The sequence below is a fragment of the Myotis yumanensis genome, unplaced genomic scaffold (genome assembly GCF_028538775.1).
Source record: "Myotis yumanensis isolate MYYU_CA2020_CCGP unplaced genomic scaffold, mMyoYum1.0.hap1 SCAF_6, whole genome shotgun sequence".
NCBI classification, from domain to species: Eukaryota; Metazoa; Chordata; class Mammalia; order Chiroptera; family Vespertilionidae; genus Myotis; species Myotis yumanensis.
The window spans coordinates 43413672-43431314 of record NW_027223757.1 but is presented as its reverse complement, the minus strand read 5'-3'; the positions used below and the strand labels follow the sequence as shown (position 1 = coordinate 43431314).

At 32.9% G+C, this 17643-nt stretch overlaps 1 protein-coding gene across 1 annotated transcript in view; it reads right to left on the bottom strand.

Annotated features, from left to right (window-relative positions):
* The window catches only part of ASCC3 (activating signal cointegrator 1 complex subunit 3), a 252026-nt gene that overhangs the window by 186698 nt on the left and 47685 nt on the right, over positions 1-17643 (bottom strand). Inside the window, exons 6-8 of the mRNA XM_070418020.1 lie at positions 13105-13312; positions 12286-12427; positions 11573-11698 (exon numbers count right to left, since the gene is read on the bottom strand). Coding sequence (XP_070274121.1) covers positions 11573-11698; positions 12286-12427; positions 13105-13312 — 476 coding nt within the window. The remainder of the gene's footprint in view (positions 1-11572; positions 11699-12285; positions 12428-13104; positions 13313-17643) is intronic.

Genomic DNA, 17643 nt, shown 5'->3' with positions numbered 1-17643 from the left:
GAATGAATGAAGGGGAAAGTCTTAAAAAGATATGCACTGCATACTTATCATCCTCTAAAGAAAGAGTAAACTAGAACTAACCAAAATACATATATAGCAGTTCAAAACAAAACTATATTCAACCATAAATAAAAAACTTTCTTCTTATATGCTTAAAGATAACAGTTCAAGCAAGAAGTAGACTAAAACCTTAGAAAAATAGCCTGACAAAAAAACCTATTTTATATGGAAGTTTACAACACTGTATTAAAGTAGACTCATAACTATTATTATACGAAGGATATACCCATTTAAGCATTCATTTTCTTAACAAAAGTTAGAGTGTCTAAAATGAGCCATACAGTGTATTAGTTGTGTTTTTTTTTTAAGTGTGTTAGAATTTATATTACATCATTTTAATTTTCTATAATAAAGATAAACTATGTGCTGAGGTTATCCAAGGGAAAAGTTGCTAAGAAGAATGCCATTTTGGGTAGAAGAAAAAAATATTAGAAAAACACATAGAAGTAGTTAAATGTTAGTAGTTGTGTGATAGAGATGGGAAAGCTGGCCATAACCAAACTATGAAGTCCAGACTACATAGAGAATCCTCTAGAAACCTCTGAAGTTTTTCCTGAAAGACAATATAAAGAAATTAGCAAAGGAAACCGAGGCCTCAAGCAGTTAAATAAAAGTCCACTCAAGTCCACACTGCTAACTGTGGAAGAGATGGGACCTGAACTGTTTGTCTTATTTCCAAATACAAACCACCAACAGATTTACTGTTTAAAACAATATAATACAATGATTTATTTTTCTAGTCAATTAGTGTCTACATTTCATTTCCAAAAAACTGTGACAAAAGAATACTTAAAATATACTTGCACATATACACTCTGTCAAAGAAACAGCAAGTTACAAAACAAAATAAAAAAACCCTCCAAAAATTTATAAATTATTTCAAACAGCTCATGGTCTACCCTCTTTCCCAAAGAGTTTCTTTTTGTTTCTCCTTTTGAATTTATGAAAATTAATGAAATAATTGTCATCATTAAACTTGTTGGTAAAAAAATAAAAGGAATGTGTAAAAACAGCAATTGGAACAATATTTTAAAATTATCACTAGAGGATTAGTATATTTCTAATTGTGTCTGAGAGCTAGCTACTATACATGAGAAATTAAGTTAAAGTTTATTATGCATAAGGGATTTCTTCTATTTGAGTAATATTCAAATTATATTCACAAATACCTTAAAACAAAAGAGAGTGTGGTTATATCAAAACTATTTTACTCTAATTTAGAAGTATGTAATAATAATATTCACTGCTTTATTCATAATGTCTAATTAAATGGTGCTAACAATCATTGCTTCCAAACATTTGTTATTCCGCTACTAAAAGAAATATGTATTGATTTTATGCATTAATGATTGCATAACGTTACATTGCAACTATTTTTCTAAGCATTTTAGGATTTGCTTTTATTCAGAAAACTGAGTGTCTCATTGGTTCATTTATCATAAAGGTTTCATGTTTGGCCCAGATAGTCATTCTAAACATATACAATTTTCACTTTTAATTGGTCTTAACTAAGCATTTTCAAAATATGCCATAATCAGCAGATCAAAAGTATTTTAAATGTTAAAGCTTCCTCCTAAATCCACTTGTCTACATATATTTCGGATTCATCTGACTACTACTAGTAGTGGATCACCACTGTCCAACAGAAATATAAGGCATGACAAATAAGGTAATTCCATAGAAAATATGTATCTAATATCCCTTATCAAAGACTGGCTACATAGGCTGCTCTTAAGTGCACACTGTATTTTTCAAAATAATCTGATGCTATTTACCTGGAAGATCAACAATGTACCCTAAACATACTTTGTTAATTGTTTATAATAATCAAATATAGGTACTTGCGCATCCAGTAAATTAAAAAGCATTAACAAGGTATCTAAGATGAAGCCAGAACAATGCCATACCTTCCAATCTAGTATATGTATCAGATGCTTAAGCTTAACATATTCTCATAGTAAACATTACAATTTCAGCATATATTTAGAAAAAATAATATAGATACCCAAGATATACACTGCATAACTTTAATAGTGTTTCCTCTGGATTCATGTGGTTTAGGTACAAAGTTTGTGAGATGATTATAACTCAGAGGATATGATCAGCACACTCAGTCAAAGCTCTATATGCTAGATCTCTTATCTCTAATATTCTTCACAAACCATGCTCCAAACCATAAATCACTTAACAGCCATGGGATTAAAAAAAAACAAAAACAATTTACATGAATACCTTCCTTAACATCTTGGAGTATTCACTAGGTAATTAGTGGAAACAGAGGTAGGAGGATACACACTATATTTCTGAGGTACAACCAACGATTTGATGATGAGCTAAATGTGAGAGAGTGGAAAGAAGTGAGATATATCAAAGATGACCTTTTTTTCCTTGAGTAAATGGGTGGCAGTTCTATTTATGATGTAAGAAAAGCTAAAAGGACAGACTGAGAGAGGAAAGAAACATTCTATTTAAAAGGCCCATTACATGTCCAAGGAGATATTTCAAACATGCAATTGCATCTCACTTTGGGAGGTTAAGGATTTTTAAAAATTGCATTTCAGAGAGGTACAATGACTTTCCCAAGTTTACACAGTCATAGCACTCTTTAACTAAAAATAAACACTCTACTAAGAATAATGGAAGACCAAACATCAGACACCTTATTGGTAGGGAAATCTTAATTACTAGAACTATATATTAAAAAAATAAAGTAGTCCCACTAATAAAAAAAATCAGAATGTTTAAAAAACTTTAAATATTCCTAGTGTGGATCACCACTGTCCAACAGAAATATAATGTACACCAAATAAGTGCATTTAAAATTTTGAAGAGAAACATTATAAAACATTTTTAAAAAGTGAAATTAATGTATACAAAATATTGTTTTAATATGCATCAATAAATGAAACATTTTGCATTATTTATTCATATTAAGTCTGAGAAATTAGTATATTTTTACACTTAGAGCACTTCTCAACCCAGACTAACCATATTTCAAATGTTCAACAGCCGCATGTGGCTAGTGATTACCGTGTTAAACAGTGCAGCTCTAGACAGCATCCAGATTACTGACATAATGTTTTAAACTTGATTGATACACTGTCAGAACATAACAGACTACATTGCAGGAAAGGCTCTTAGGGGAATATCCAAAATCCTTAACTTGGTCAGAAAAGCCCTGCCATAATCTGAGTCATGGAATGCAGAAGAACTACATTATAAACTTTCAATATTGGGATGTTTGGGGAAAGAAAGAGAACATTAGTTTTCATCTGACCTCTTCTTCTCTATGAATTTATCCTTAGGAAGCAAAGAAACCAGAAAACAAGTAACCATTTATTGACTCTGTTAAAAAATGGAATTAAAGTTGATTAAATCACTACTACTTATTTCTGCATTCCAACCTCAAAGTCTAAAATAAAACAGTTAAGTCTAAGCATCTACCACATACAACAATGGTTCCAACAGAAGTTTCATTTCTCAGCTTTTTTTTTTTAAAGAAAAATACTTCCCCTGATCACATAAAATCATTTATATTCTCTAAAGTGCTAAATGATAAATATAAGGAGTTATTTTTTCCTCTACAGTGGTTCTCAACCTTCTGGCCCTTTAAATACAGTTCCTCATGTTGTGACCCAACCATAAAATTATTTTCGTTGCTACTTTATAACTGTAATGCTGCTACTGTTATGAATCGTAATGTAAATATCTGATATGCAGGATGGTCTTAGGCGACCCCTGTGAAAGGGTCGTTCGACTGCTAAAGGGGTCGTGACCCACAGGTTGAGAACCGCTGCTCTGGAATATGAAACTACATAGAGTTAGGACTTATGTTTTTCATCTTTGTCTCCCTAATACCTAGCATAGTACCTGGCACAAAGCAAATATTCAGTGATGTTGTTTTTTCTGTATTTGCTTTAGCTGAGTCCTAACGGTATTAAATCGTAATACCATTTTTGAGCTATATCACTGAAGAATTTTTATAAATAAAATAATACATAAGACACTTTGTGTTAAACACAATGACTATCTCCAGGACAGGAGATTGATATAAATTTTTCTGCTCACATTACTTAAGCTTGACAATTGTTTTCCATCAGATATTATAAATACTAGCTAAATTACCTTTTTTCTACACTCATTCACTGCAGTCTCCAGTGAAACTAGTGACCTTGAATTACATCAGCTCCTGTTACATTTGTTCTGGGAATACCCCAAAAATGTGTTGTTTTAAAATATAATTTTTACAATTTTAAAATCCTCCCGACACTAAGACAGCATTAGAAAAAATCAGTTAAAATCATGCTTATTTCTTTGTATTAGGTGTATAAGAATTATAGGGAATTCTTGGGACTTTACAGTGCAAGTAGGGATCCCCTTTTACCACACATAATAGGACTCGAGGTCATTGCTATTCATATAGAAGGTTATGTTCAACTAGTGGACTGTGCCAGCATTTTTAAAGAAAACAATGTGAAAGAAAAAGAAAAGTAGTACAATGTATCACATATGATAAGGGTAAATACTGATTCATGAAAATTTTATTTGTGTTTGTGTTATACTGAATCACAATGGAAAATAATTTTTAATGTGAGCTGTAATAAAAAATTTGGAAACCCATTGTTAAGATACTCACTTTCCAGTGAATACAAATGCATTCTTTCAAAATATGGCCTATTTCATTTTAAGAATAAAAACCTTTCTTTCACAAATGCTTACAAACTTGGGCTTAGTAATTTCATTTTTTTAGAATACACCCAAAACATACTTGCACATCTGCAAAACTATGTATGCAAAAGATTACTCATCAGAAAATTATTTGTGGTAGCAAAAACTAGAAACAATCCAATCGCCATCAATACACGACCACTTGAATAAATTAGGGCACAGCCACACAATAGATTGCATGCAGCCATAGAACAGAATAGGAGTGTTTTCTATTTACTAAGATGAAAAGAATCTCCTTATGTGAAAAAAAAGCAAGATATAGAACAATATTATAGCATCCTAGTTTTTTTCTTTAAAGTTGGTGGGGTAGGAAACAGGGAATAAGAATCTGTATTTATATTTGCTTGTAGACATTCATACATAAAATACATATGATCTAAATACAATGATTATTAATGGAAAACAGATGGGGAACAGATATAAATAAAAAAAAATTTACTACGTAAAAATTTCTAGTTTTTGAAATGTGACGATATCTATGAAAAAAAAGGAAAAGAAAAAAGATACACAAAGAAATACAACTGATTCTTTTAAGAAATAATAAAATTAAATAAGCATCTGAATAAACGAAAAAGCCTACATGAGCTCTCAAGCATTACAAAAGTATTATAAGTTATTCCTAGAGTTTTACCATCCGAAGACAAAAAGGTAAATTGGATTACTCTTCTAGCAGCCCTTCGAATTATTTTAAATACTAGAGGCCCGGTACACAAAATTCATGCACTGTGGGGGTGGGGGGTGTCCCTCAGCCCAGCCTGCACCCTCTCCAATCTGGGACCCCTAGGGGGATGTCCCACAGGGATTGGGGCTAAACCGGCAGTTGGACATCCCTCTCACAATCCAGGACTGCTGGCTCCCAACTGCTCGCCTGCCTGCCTGCCTGATTGCCCCTAACTGCTTCTGGCTGCCAGCCTGATCACTCCCTAACTGCTCCCCTGCCAGCCTGATCGATGCCTAACTGCTCCCCTGCCAGCCTGATCGCCCCTAACTGCCCTCCCCTGCCAGCCTGGTCGCCTCTAACTGCCCTCCCCTGCAGGCCTGGTTGCCCCCAACTGCCCTACCCTGCTGGCCTGATCACCCACAACTGCCCTCCCCTGCCAGCCACCTTGTGGTGGCCATCTTGTGACCACATGTGGGTGGCCATCTTGTGCGAGAGTGTGATGGTCAATTTGCATATTGCCGCTTTATTATATAGGCTTATTTTTAATATTTATATATTATCTTAAGTTTTACATATGTCTCCTTTTTCCCCAATTGACCCCTTATTATTCTTATTTTAAAGATGAAGAAACTGGGGCATGGAGTGATTAAAGAACTCCTTCAGGGATAGATGAATGGACAGTAAGCAAGGCAAGGACTGGAACTCAGATATGCAACACCAAAGTCCAAATTAAAAGTCCAAGTTAAAAACTTGTAAACTTTACTGATTTCATTACTCTAAATCTTTATACTTTATGCAAACTGTTTAATCAAGTAACTTAATTTCATCAAATATAAAAATACAAAGTCAATAAAAATACTGACCATTCTAAGAATCGGAAAACTGCAAAATAGAAAAATGATTTTTATTTATCTGAGTATTTAAGACTTTTTAAAAATTGACTATTTTTGGTAATTTTTGTATCTTCATATCTTATATAATAAAAGCCTAATATGCAAATTGTCCCCTCGACCCGGAGTTCAACCGCTCGCTATGACGTGCGCTGACCACCAGGGGTCAAAGCAGAACATAGCGCGTGTCAGCAACACAGCGCTGGTAGTGGGCAGCAGTGGAGGCTCTGCTGGCCCCAATGGGCCCCGAGAGCGGGACCGTGGCGGGATGGTGAAGGAGGTGAGCAGGAGGCACAAGGCCAACGCAGTACGAGCAGGGCCCAATCGCCCCACCAACTGCCCCACAGACAGCGACTAGCGGTGGTGGGTGGGGAGGGGCGCAGGACTACCACCTGGCTTCCAGGCACTGAGGGAGCTAGGTGGGAACCAATGACTCAGGCCAAGGGGGTCATGCAGGGGTTGGGGGCCCACGTGCTGCCTATAGTTCAGCTGGGACCTGCCCTTCCATGCCAGACACTGGAGCTTCCGGCAAGGCCTAGGGACTGTATCCATGCATCAATTTCATGCACCGATCCTCTAGTATATTATATATGTCACATATAAATGATTAACATTAATAAACTTACATATCATTTAGCCTAAAAATTCCATTTTAAAAAATTTATCCAAATTAAACTAACTGAAATAAGAAAGCCAGATAAATAATCAAGCACAAAGATATTTGCTATATTAGCATTTATAATAAAAAGAAGTTGAGTATCTATTCATCTGGGCTGATTAAATAATTCATGATACATGCTTCATGAATTACAGTAGTTAAATAGAAGAAGATATACATATGTTATTAGGTAAATGTATCTGAAAAGAAAAAAGGTATGCCACAGCCCTGACTAGTTTGGCTCAGTGGATAGAGTGTTGGCCTGCGGACTGAAAGGTCCCAGGTTCGACTCCAGTCAAGGGCATGTACCTTGGTTGCGGGCACATCCCCAGTAGGGAGTGTGCAGGAGGCAGCTGATCGATGTTTCTCTCTCATTGATGTTCCTAACTCTCTATCCCTCACCCTTCCTCTCTGTAAAAAATCAATAAAATATATATATTTTTAAAAAGGTATGCCATAGAATAGTAAAATAACGAATTAAATATAGTTTAATACAAAAAGATATGAAAAGATACATATATCAAACTGTTTCACTGGAACTGGGATTATAAAGAAACTTTCACTTTCTATTACATTTTAGATACTATATTTTTGTAGTGAATGATTCTATAATCAGCTCTATAAAATACTTCTCTGTTTAGATAAAAAATATTTATATTAGGAATAAACAAAAGGAGATCTATAATTCAATATTGTCTTAATGTTTTAAAAACAATGATTTGTTGCTTTATAGATATAAATATCTAATATTTTAATGTAAACTCCTAATACCTGATTCATCTTGTTTTTCATTATGGCATAAAAAGAGTCCTACATCTTTACCAAACACCAAATTTCCAATATGTACTCTTACTTGAAAAAGCACTGAGACATTACTACGTTCTGTTAATTAAGAGACAAGAAGTGCATGGCCACTGTTGATTTCTCTTTACTAAAGTAAAGATTCGTGTGCTTTAATGTTTTATGACAATAATTCATTTTGAATCAGACAATCTGGGTGGAGGAAATTATGCTTTAGCAACAAAAGACCTCAGGAGAGTAATCTACTATTAAATCTTTGAAAGAAGTGAGATTGTAAGATTTTGTGAAAATAAGATGAGTTAGTTATTTTGTAAAATGAAATCGAGCCATATTTTATTACATACAAAAAAGCAATAAGAAATTGCAATGCATAATTCATAAATCTTTCATATTATTTAATGGGATGCATTTATACCATTTAAAAGTGTAACCAAAAATACTTAACATGCCCACAAATGTCAATTCTTAAAAATTCTCTCATACTGAAAACATTCCACCCAAGAAGCATAATGACAACAATACCCCAACTAAATAAATAGATGGCCCTTCTATACTCCCTCCCTGATGACAAAATGATAAATAAAAAGCTATTACTGCCTGTCCTTGAAGAGAAAAACACAAGGAGAGAAAAACAAACAACAGCAATATCACGTTTTATGAGAACTTAAAGTATAATGTGAGTCAAGAGGACACTAATTTCCCAGGTACGAGTTAAGGCTTGAATGCTAAGGAAAACTAAAGAAGTCTCGTGAGGAGATTTAAAAGACAAAACTTTGGCTTCACAATCATACCAAACTCCACTGATAAACCAACAAAATTGCACACATGTTTCTACCAGCACACTCTTAATAATAATTCAATATGTCAGATGTCGCTCTGAAACACCTTCACCAAGCTGCTATGCCAAGTCACATTCACAGTTGCAAGAAGACAGTAAACAACATGGTTGGAGCAAAGCTATGGGTTTGATTGGGCTAGGTTTGGTTTGCTTTAGACAGAAACACCATAATAAGTGAGGGCTGGTTTCACAAAACCAGTATTATAATTACGTATACAAACTTCAGAGGCTTAAAGCAGAAGTGAAAAGCTAACAATCCAGTACTTTCTATGACCTTAATATATTATTTTCATAAGGGGGGTGAACTCATACTGACCTGTGCTATACTAGTATGTATCCCTCCAGGATGTCATTATAAGTGTTGTAGCTTATTTCATTGGCACTGCTGTCTACTTGGCCCAATTTGTGGGACCTGCCTTATAATAAACAGCTGCACTTCTAATCATGGCAATAAAACAGAAGCCAAAGAGTCTATGTCAAATTCTGTTGAATCCCACATAGAAAATGTCATTTTCAGTTTCTTGGCTGATATTTATGGCAATAACTGGTTTCAGCTCTGACTTTAACCTTTAAATTATTTTCACCAGCTTGCCTGAAATCTTTTAAAGAGAGTAAAGTGTTTGGACTTAATATGGTCAAGCTCACAAAATGTTACAGATATTAAATTATAGGTAATTTTTTAATTTACATTTTACAGTACATGACTTTAAACTTTCCAAAACTAATTAAATAAAGCAAGAATGTCATTTTAAATGTACATCTCCTTAAACAAGAAAGTTTCACCAACAGAACCCTCAAGGAAATTGATTCACTTGCATTCAATCTAACCGTATTTGAATAATTTATTATGAGATCAGGTCAAGATTTCATTTAACATAAGTAACATAGTAAAAACATGTTATATAAATGAAAGTATTAATAACTTATTTAGAACAGTCAGTTCAACAGACAAATTTGTATGTGTGTGTATTCCAATATTCCAATGCTTAACGACATGCATGGTATTGCTTTCCTAAAGAACAAAAATTTAGAAATACCTACTTAAATTGGTACATTTAAAAATTTATATTTTAAATATACAATTTGATATCCTTAACTCATTCCATAAAATAATCTCAGAATTATTTTTATTGGGGACTTATAAATTGCTTTCTTAAATTAGAATGTACTACTTATTTCCCCACATGAGATCTTAAGCTCACTTGGAAGGGTTCCAAATATACTACACCCACTAAACAAAAGAGTAAGTTAAGGACCCAAAGACTGCTGGAGAGGAACTCAGCTGAGGGTTTGCAGAGGAGGCCAATGCTTTGAGAGCAAGTTTCTTATACTTGGGGTAGAGAAGTAAAATAAGAAATATTTATCAATTAAAATCAATCCAGAAATACCACAAATGACCGAATGTTTAAGAAGATAGAGCAAGGAACAGCAACTATGGCTACAGGGCCAAATCTGGCCAGAAGCCCATATATTTTAATTTTTTATGGCCTATAAACTAAGAATGGTTACTATATTTTGAAAATATATTTTAATAAAAAGGAAGAAAATAATAACTATGAAACAGAGACCCTATGTGTTCTACAAAGCCTAAAATAATTACTATCTGCCACTTTACAGAAATAAACATGAATGAAAACTTACTTAGAAATAAGTATGAAAGAAAAATAAGAAGCCTGATTAATTCATTATATAGACAATGAATGTCAATGCTTTTACATAAAAAGTATAGTACTGAGTATAGAAAATGAAATAAATCTTAATGATAATGCTTATAAGGACTGGTAAGATTTAAAAAAATTATGTATATAATTATTTAATTCCATAGGCTCTCAGCCCTGACTGCATTTCAAAATCACCTACAGAGTGTCAATACCATCTTCAAAATATAGATATCTTGGCCCCTCCCAAGAAATTATAACTAAATACTAGTATGGGCCAAAACATTTGGATTTTGAAAAGTTATACAGGTAATTCTAATACACAGAATGAAACCCACTAATAAAAGTTTAATTACAATTTTGGTCTACTATAAAAATTTATTTTAGAAAAGAACTTAAAATTGTAACAATAAAGAATTGTAATAACGGCATAAAATGGAATACTATATGGTGAGTAAAAATAATGCTAAAAATTTATGCCTATTGACATAGAAAGATATATGTAAGGATATATACAAACACACAAAAATGTATATTATATAGTTCAATTTTTGTAGAACAAAATACACACACCCACATATATATAGAATGGAGTCAATTTTGACTGGCTGTCATACTTTATGCTGCTCTTTTTGCTTGCCTATAGGATATGATATTTCTGAATGACTACTCATATATAAAAACAAAGCAACTTCACTTTGGTAATAGAAAAGATTAAATAATATTATATACTTTGAACTAAATTAAGAAATGTTTTATTTTGAAATAAAGAAAAAATGGCAAAATTTTAACAACTGGTAAATTGAGACAGACAGAGGGTATGTGGAGAATTCTATTCACACAACTTTTCCATAGGTCTGAAATTATTTACTACCTGAGGGGAAATAAATAAAATAGTCCCCCCTTCCACAAAAATTATTACACCTTATTATAGATTGACCATTTGATATCTCAATACAATACATAAACCTTTAAGACCATTTTATTTAAGTCAGTTTATATAGGTTGAACCAAATATTAGTTGAAAGAACCAAATAAACATGAAGTATAGAAATATATACACAGAAATGTACATAAATGTTTAATGTATAAAGGAATGTATGTACATATGCAGTTTTTAAAATTTAAACTCTCCTACTATACATCTTTAGTAACCAACTGCCTATGTCTCTTTATTGTATTAGCTAACTGACCTTGAAAAAGAATTTTTCCAATTCAAATCCATTCATAAATATACCAAGCATCAAAAATATCAACTCTATAAAATGAGCATCTCACCTCATCTAAGTCTTGGATATAAACTGGTTTTTCCTCAAAACCAACTGGCATTGGTTCACTATGGGGAATCTTTACTTCTTCATACATCTTGTTATTCTCTCTTTGGATTCCTTCTGGCAAAATCATCTATAAACATCAAAAATAAAATTCAATAACAAAAATAAATGCTCTATGATAAATATTCTTTAGAGAGAGAGAACACTACTGGTTTTACCACACAGCACTAAAAAATAAATTTAGCTACTTTAAAGAAAAAGGAAGGCTAAACAAACAAACAAACAAAAAAAAACAACCATATACACACAAAGCATTCATGTATTAGGTATCTCATATAACATATGAACCATATTATGTTGATGAATCTTAAAGTATACATTAATTAGATGTTATTCTGGAAGACCAATGTACTCACAAAGGTAGAAAAAATATCCAATATATAGTGTAAAGTTTAATCACAAAGCAATGCATTTGCTAAAATTAAAAAAAAAAGTTGCATATAATGAAAGGGAGGAGAACAGGTATTTTTTGCATATCTACTATGTGTGAAGAACTTTACATACACTGCATATTTCATTTTCCACAGTATTTTTAAACATAATTTAGCTTAGTATAGTCCACCAGTACTAGAGTAACAAAGGAAACAGGGAAAATTTATGTGTCATTTCCTCACAATAGATATATTATCCCAGAGTGGTTAAACACCAGTGACATACCTTTGCACCAGCAATGAATGCTGATGTTTTCATGGCTTCAGCCTGGGAATCATAAACATGGGGATAACGTATTTTTTCAAAGTCCATGTCCCTCTGCCTGCTCAGAATTGGAACATTTCTAGCATTCAGAAGTGCCTGCTCCCTTTAAATACAAAAACAATAGGCTAAATCTGAAATTTTTATCTTGCAACAAAAAGCATACAGTATTAAATCAAGATCACTATAATAACTATTTCAGGTAGCCTTTCATTATAAAGAAGAAGAAATAAAACTATACAAAGGAAGATATTAGCAATCCCGAAATTTTCTGTGAAATCCCACAGGAGTCAACACATTTTTAGGTAACATCATATTTATAATTTTGTTTGTCACAATCTAAAGATGTTTATAAATTAAAAATGGGTTTCAATATTTAAAGATCAAGTATAATAATGCTTTCATTTAATTTTTCTCCTTTCTACTTCTAAATAATAACAGGTAAAAAGTATTCATTAAGCTAGGAAAAGAAACAAATAACTCAAAAAAATGTGTAGACTTCATAAATATTAACCTAGTAGTGTGTGCACAGTGCCTAAAAATAGTTTACTTCTATAATCTAAATTTCTCACCTATCTAGAAGCAACAAGAACATTCTAATTAAGCAGATCACTGCTTTCTTATCCCATAAAATTATTTTTCATATAACAAAATTCTATTCTTGTAAGAAAACATGACTAGAATAATAATATAAATTTGAAGCTAAACTAAAAAATGATAATGATATATAAAAGTAGCAATTACAACATGAGCATTTATTTTTCAGCTGCTGGCTTTTATTACCTTTGTATCCGCAATTCCTTAGGATCGAAGCATGTAAGTCCTTCTCCGGAAATTTCACCATCTTCTCCAGCCTTTTTTTCTCGTCTTGCATTTCTTTTTTCTTCTCGACGATACTGTTTCATTAACTGCTTTTCTTGTTCAGACTGAATAGTGACTTGACATCCATAATTGGGTTTAGCATTTTCTCCTAAAATTTTCTTGCAATTGTCTACAAAACAAATTTAAAACATCATGTTTGGCAAATTTAACTTTTATTAACACCATTTTCCTCCTCACCAAAACCTAAGAACACACAATGCTCTAACAATTCATTTTTTTAAAAACTGGCACATTCATTTGTATGTTTTAAGGAGAGTTTTTAAAAATCACAATATCTAAATGATATTACATAGTAGCTTAAGAAAAATCAGCAGATATTTTCTTCCTATAGACTAAAGAGTTTAATGTTATAAATTCTTACATTTAATATCAGAACCTAAAAATTCAATTTTATAATTTTGAAATAAGTTCTCTGCATTTAATTTCAATAAACATAATAATTACCAATACTAATTGGCATTTCCTATTAGCATAATAATCAAATAAAGATATTCTTTACACATTAGATGTTTTCCCAATTAGATGTAATAGGACTTACTGTGTTAAGTTATTCATATGTTACTAATTATTTATACATGAAAGAAAATTTGTTAATATTAGCTTAGGACATAGTTAGAAGATAACCAAGGTAAATAAAAAAAGAGGATGGTCCACTTTTTCATGGAAATACAAGTTTAAAAAAATAAAATGGAAGAAAGCCAGAACCACTAAGAGGAACCAGGTCAATCAAAGCTCAGTGTTTACAAGTTACAATTTAAACCTGTGGTTTGGTCAACTAAGGAAAGTTTTTCTTCCACAGGATTACCTTCTATGCTTAATTAAATCTTTCCAAGTAGTAGTATGTTGGCTCACTACAGCCCTAAAGAAACTAACAGGAATGTTGCTGAAAGCAATTCACATCAATACACATTATTGTATTGAGGACCTACTAAGTTCCAGGCACTGCTACTAAGCTAGGAAGACGATGAAGAATGAGACTTGGTTCATATTCTGAAGGAGCAGCATAGTGCAAGGTATTTTATCAAATTCCAAGATCTAATACAGAACAAGGAAGGAATTAAGCATAGCATTAAAATGGGAAAATCAGCTTTCTAAATTCATCTTAAGTCAAATCTTCACTATTCTCAGATATTTGTCACTACTTCATTACATGATTGAATAAGTCATTTTAACTCTCAATCACATGAAAAAAACACCTCTATGTGTAATGGCTTTTTATAAGTCTCAAAAAGGAAAGTGAGAAATAAAGATTCATTACATCTCAAAATTATAAAATAAGATATAATCTCATCTAAATACATTAGGACTACTACATTTTACAGTTCTAAAAAAAGTATCTACATCTTACATATCTTACTTTCTAAGTTAGTCTCATAAACCTATTTTAATCATTGAATTTATAACCCACTAACTTTCAGTGTTAGAAAAAGAATGCAGCATTCTAAGTTTCCACATGTACTCTGAACTAAAAGAAAATTAAATTGCAAGGTCACACAATTAGATATTAAGTAGAATTTTAAAAAACACAACTAATGCCACCCACTTATTAAAAATGAATGTTAAAGATGTTGTGTGTGAAACTGAATACTTTTGGTGACATACTAACTGCTACATTAATGTTATTAATATTTTAAACAAATGTGATAGTAACAAAATCCTATTATACACACTTGTGATTTTATAAATAAGGAAATTAAAGGAAGAAAATGTCTACCTCAAGAATAGCACTATAAAGCCACAACCAGAATGTACAGAATATGTGTCCTGTGAGATTGAACATAATCCTATATAATAAACCCTAATATGCAAATCGACCAAAAGGCAGAATGACTGGTTGCTATGATACACACTGACCACCAGGGGGCAGATGCTCAATGCAGGAGTTGCCCCTTGGTGGTCAGTGTGCTCCCACAGGGGGAGTGCTGCTTAGCCAGAAGCTGGCCTCCTGGCTGGCAAGCAAAGCGGCAGTAGCAGGAGCCTCTCCCACCTCCGCAGCAGCGCTAAGGACCCCTCGGGGGAGCGGGCCTAAGCTGGCAGGCGGATATTCCCCAAGGGGTCCCAGACTGTGAGAGGATGCAGGCCGGGCTGAGGGAACCTCCCACCCCCCGAGGGGGTGCACCAGGCCTCTAGTAGGGAAATAAAAAATCAAGTTGAAGAGCAGGAAATGCTTAACAGCATGGTTCACCTTGATGGGTTAAGTGATGGTAGAGACTGACAAGTAGAAATGAACAAGCTTAACAGCAATTCTAACATAAAATTTTACTAAAGAACAATGTAGAAGCTTATATCTTTTTAGAATGTGACAAAAAACGTCTTGTACAATTATTCAAACCACTTTCACTTGAGAGCATGAGCTAACTTGAAATTTATTTTATAATACACCCTGTACTAAGCATTCTCTACATCAGTCCTGAAAACAGAATGTAATTACAACCACCCTCAGGTTAGCAGTCAGTACACTATACGCACCTACTTCTCCCATACTTTACATTTCCTGGTTATAAGAGAACAGAGATAAAGTAGGGTGGTGTATATCTGGATAAAAACATTAAAAGAAAATCAGTATGAAAGCTAAAAATTGCTACATGGCATTAAGCTATTGCTAAGACCATGATTTTAGAGACTAAGAAAAGAAAGAATGTTTTTGTCATACTAAGGTAGCTTAATAAAGAATACAAATATAACTTGGTATTTTTTAGAGAATTTTGAAGGCTCATTAACACAAACTATATCAAAAGATAGAAATGGATAAGAACAGTGATAAAGTAACAAGGGTCCAAAGAATCTTTTCTTCAAGAGTACTGCATCCGCCCCCTCCCCCGCCCCCCCACCAAAACAAAACTAAGGAGAATCATGTTTAATGCATGTACAGAAAAAATTTCTACTTAGAAAACAAAAAAAACCCCTTAAAATATGTGGGTTGTCAGCTTCTTTACCACAGTCCTTAGAAAAGGTTAAAGTCTATTAGTTTAAATGACCTCAATTTTCTATAGTGTAATGATTATTCTTAGATATTAGCAACATTGCTAATAATCCAGCACAGAATAAAAGAGGAAAAGCAGTTTGAGAAGAGTAGAAAATATTTCAGGACAGACTGATGGGTTAAAAAGTGTGTGCATCTAAAAAGTGACCCTAATAAAATGAGTTTTGTGTATAAATGTTATACAAAAATCGATATAAGGAAATTGTAAGACAACACTAATTCATCATCTACAGCTTCCTAAACAATATGTGAGCTGGACTGATTTTTAAACATTTTGTTAATAAATTACACTATTAAATGGTAAGTATACCTGAAACATAATATTGACTACCAACTGTAATTGAAAAATAAAAAATAAAAGTTGGATTAATTTTAAAAGGTAAAGTCAATAACTATCTCTATATAACACTTAGAAGGCTGACAAAAATGAACACCAAATTCTTAGAATTTTTATCACAAGACTAGATATTTAAACTCATGCTTTTTCCTCTGGCAGACACTTATTTTTAATATTCCTAAACCCCGCTGGCTTACTGCAGTGTTGGATGAAGCACTAGGTGGGAGCCCTGTTAAACAAAGGCAGTTTATAAGTATTCAATACATTTTGAAGAACCAAACACCTATAGAAATACAAAATAATTAATACCAATTCTTCAAATCTCCAAGCAGCTCAAGGAAACTATCAGTAATCAAAGTATGGTATAAAGGAAATCAATAAGAAATTTTGGATGTAAATCCAGGCTGTTTTTATAATTTCCTTTTAGTGCCATACTCATAAATGTGAGGAAAAGGTGGTATAATATAGAAGGATAAGTGTTGATGAGTTTGAAAAAGAGTGTTTCATTTCTTATGCTCATACACTTTTTTAAAATTCCAAACTGCTTATAAGGCTGTCAAGAAACTTTCAGATATAGAGCAGAAATGTTTTCCAGATTATCATTTAAAACCTGAGTTTGCCATCAGTTGTGCCAGAGTAGGTCAGGCATGTTAATAGTTTTGGCTCCCTAGATAACTCTCTGGGGTTTAACAATAACGTAATACATGGCAATATAAATGTTCAATTCGCTAAGTGTGGTAACTATTGCAGTTAAGTAGGAGACTTGCTTCCTTGCATGTATGCTTAAGATTTTATATTGAATTATCAGGATGTCTGCAACTTCTAGTCATTGTTCAGCAAAAATTTTAAATGTAGGGGTGTGTGCGCTCATACATGTATGTAGAGAATTATGAGAAGAGAGAAAGACAAAGAGGGGGAGGGGAAGCAAAATGTTAACAACTGGTAAATCTACATAAAGGGCATGTTCATTATACAATCGCTGTACCTTCTTTTTTTAAATATATTTATTGATTTTTTACAGAGAGGAAGGGAGAGGGATAGAGAGTTAGAAGCATCGATAGGAGAGAAACATCGATCAGCTGCCTCCTTGCACATCTCCTACTAGGGATGTGCCCGCAAC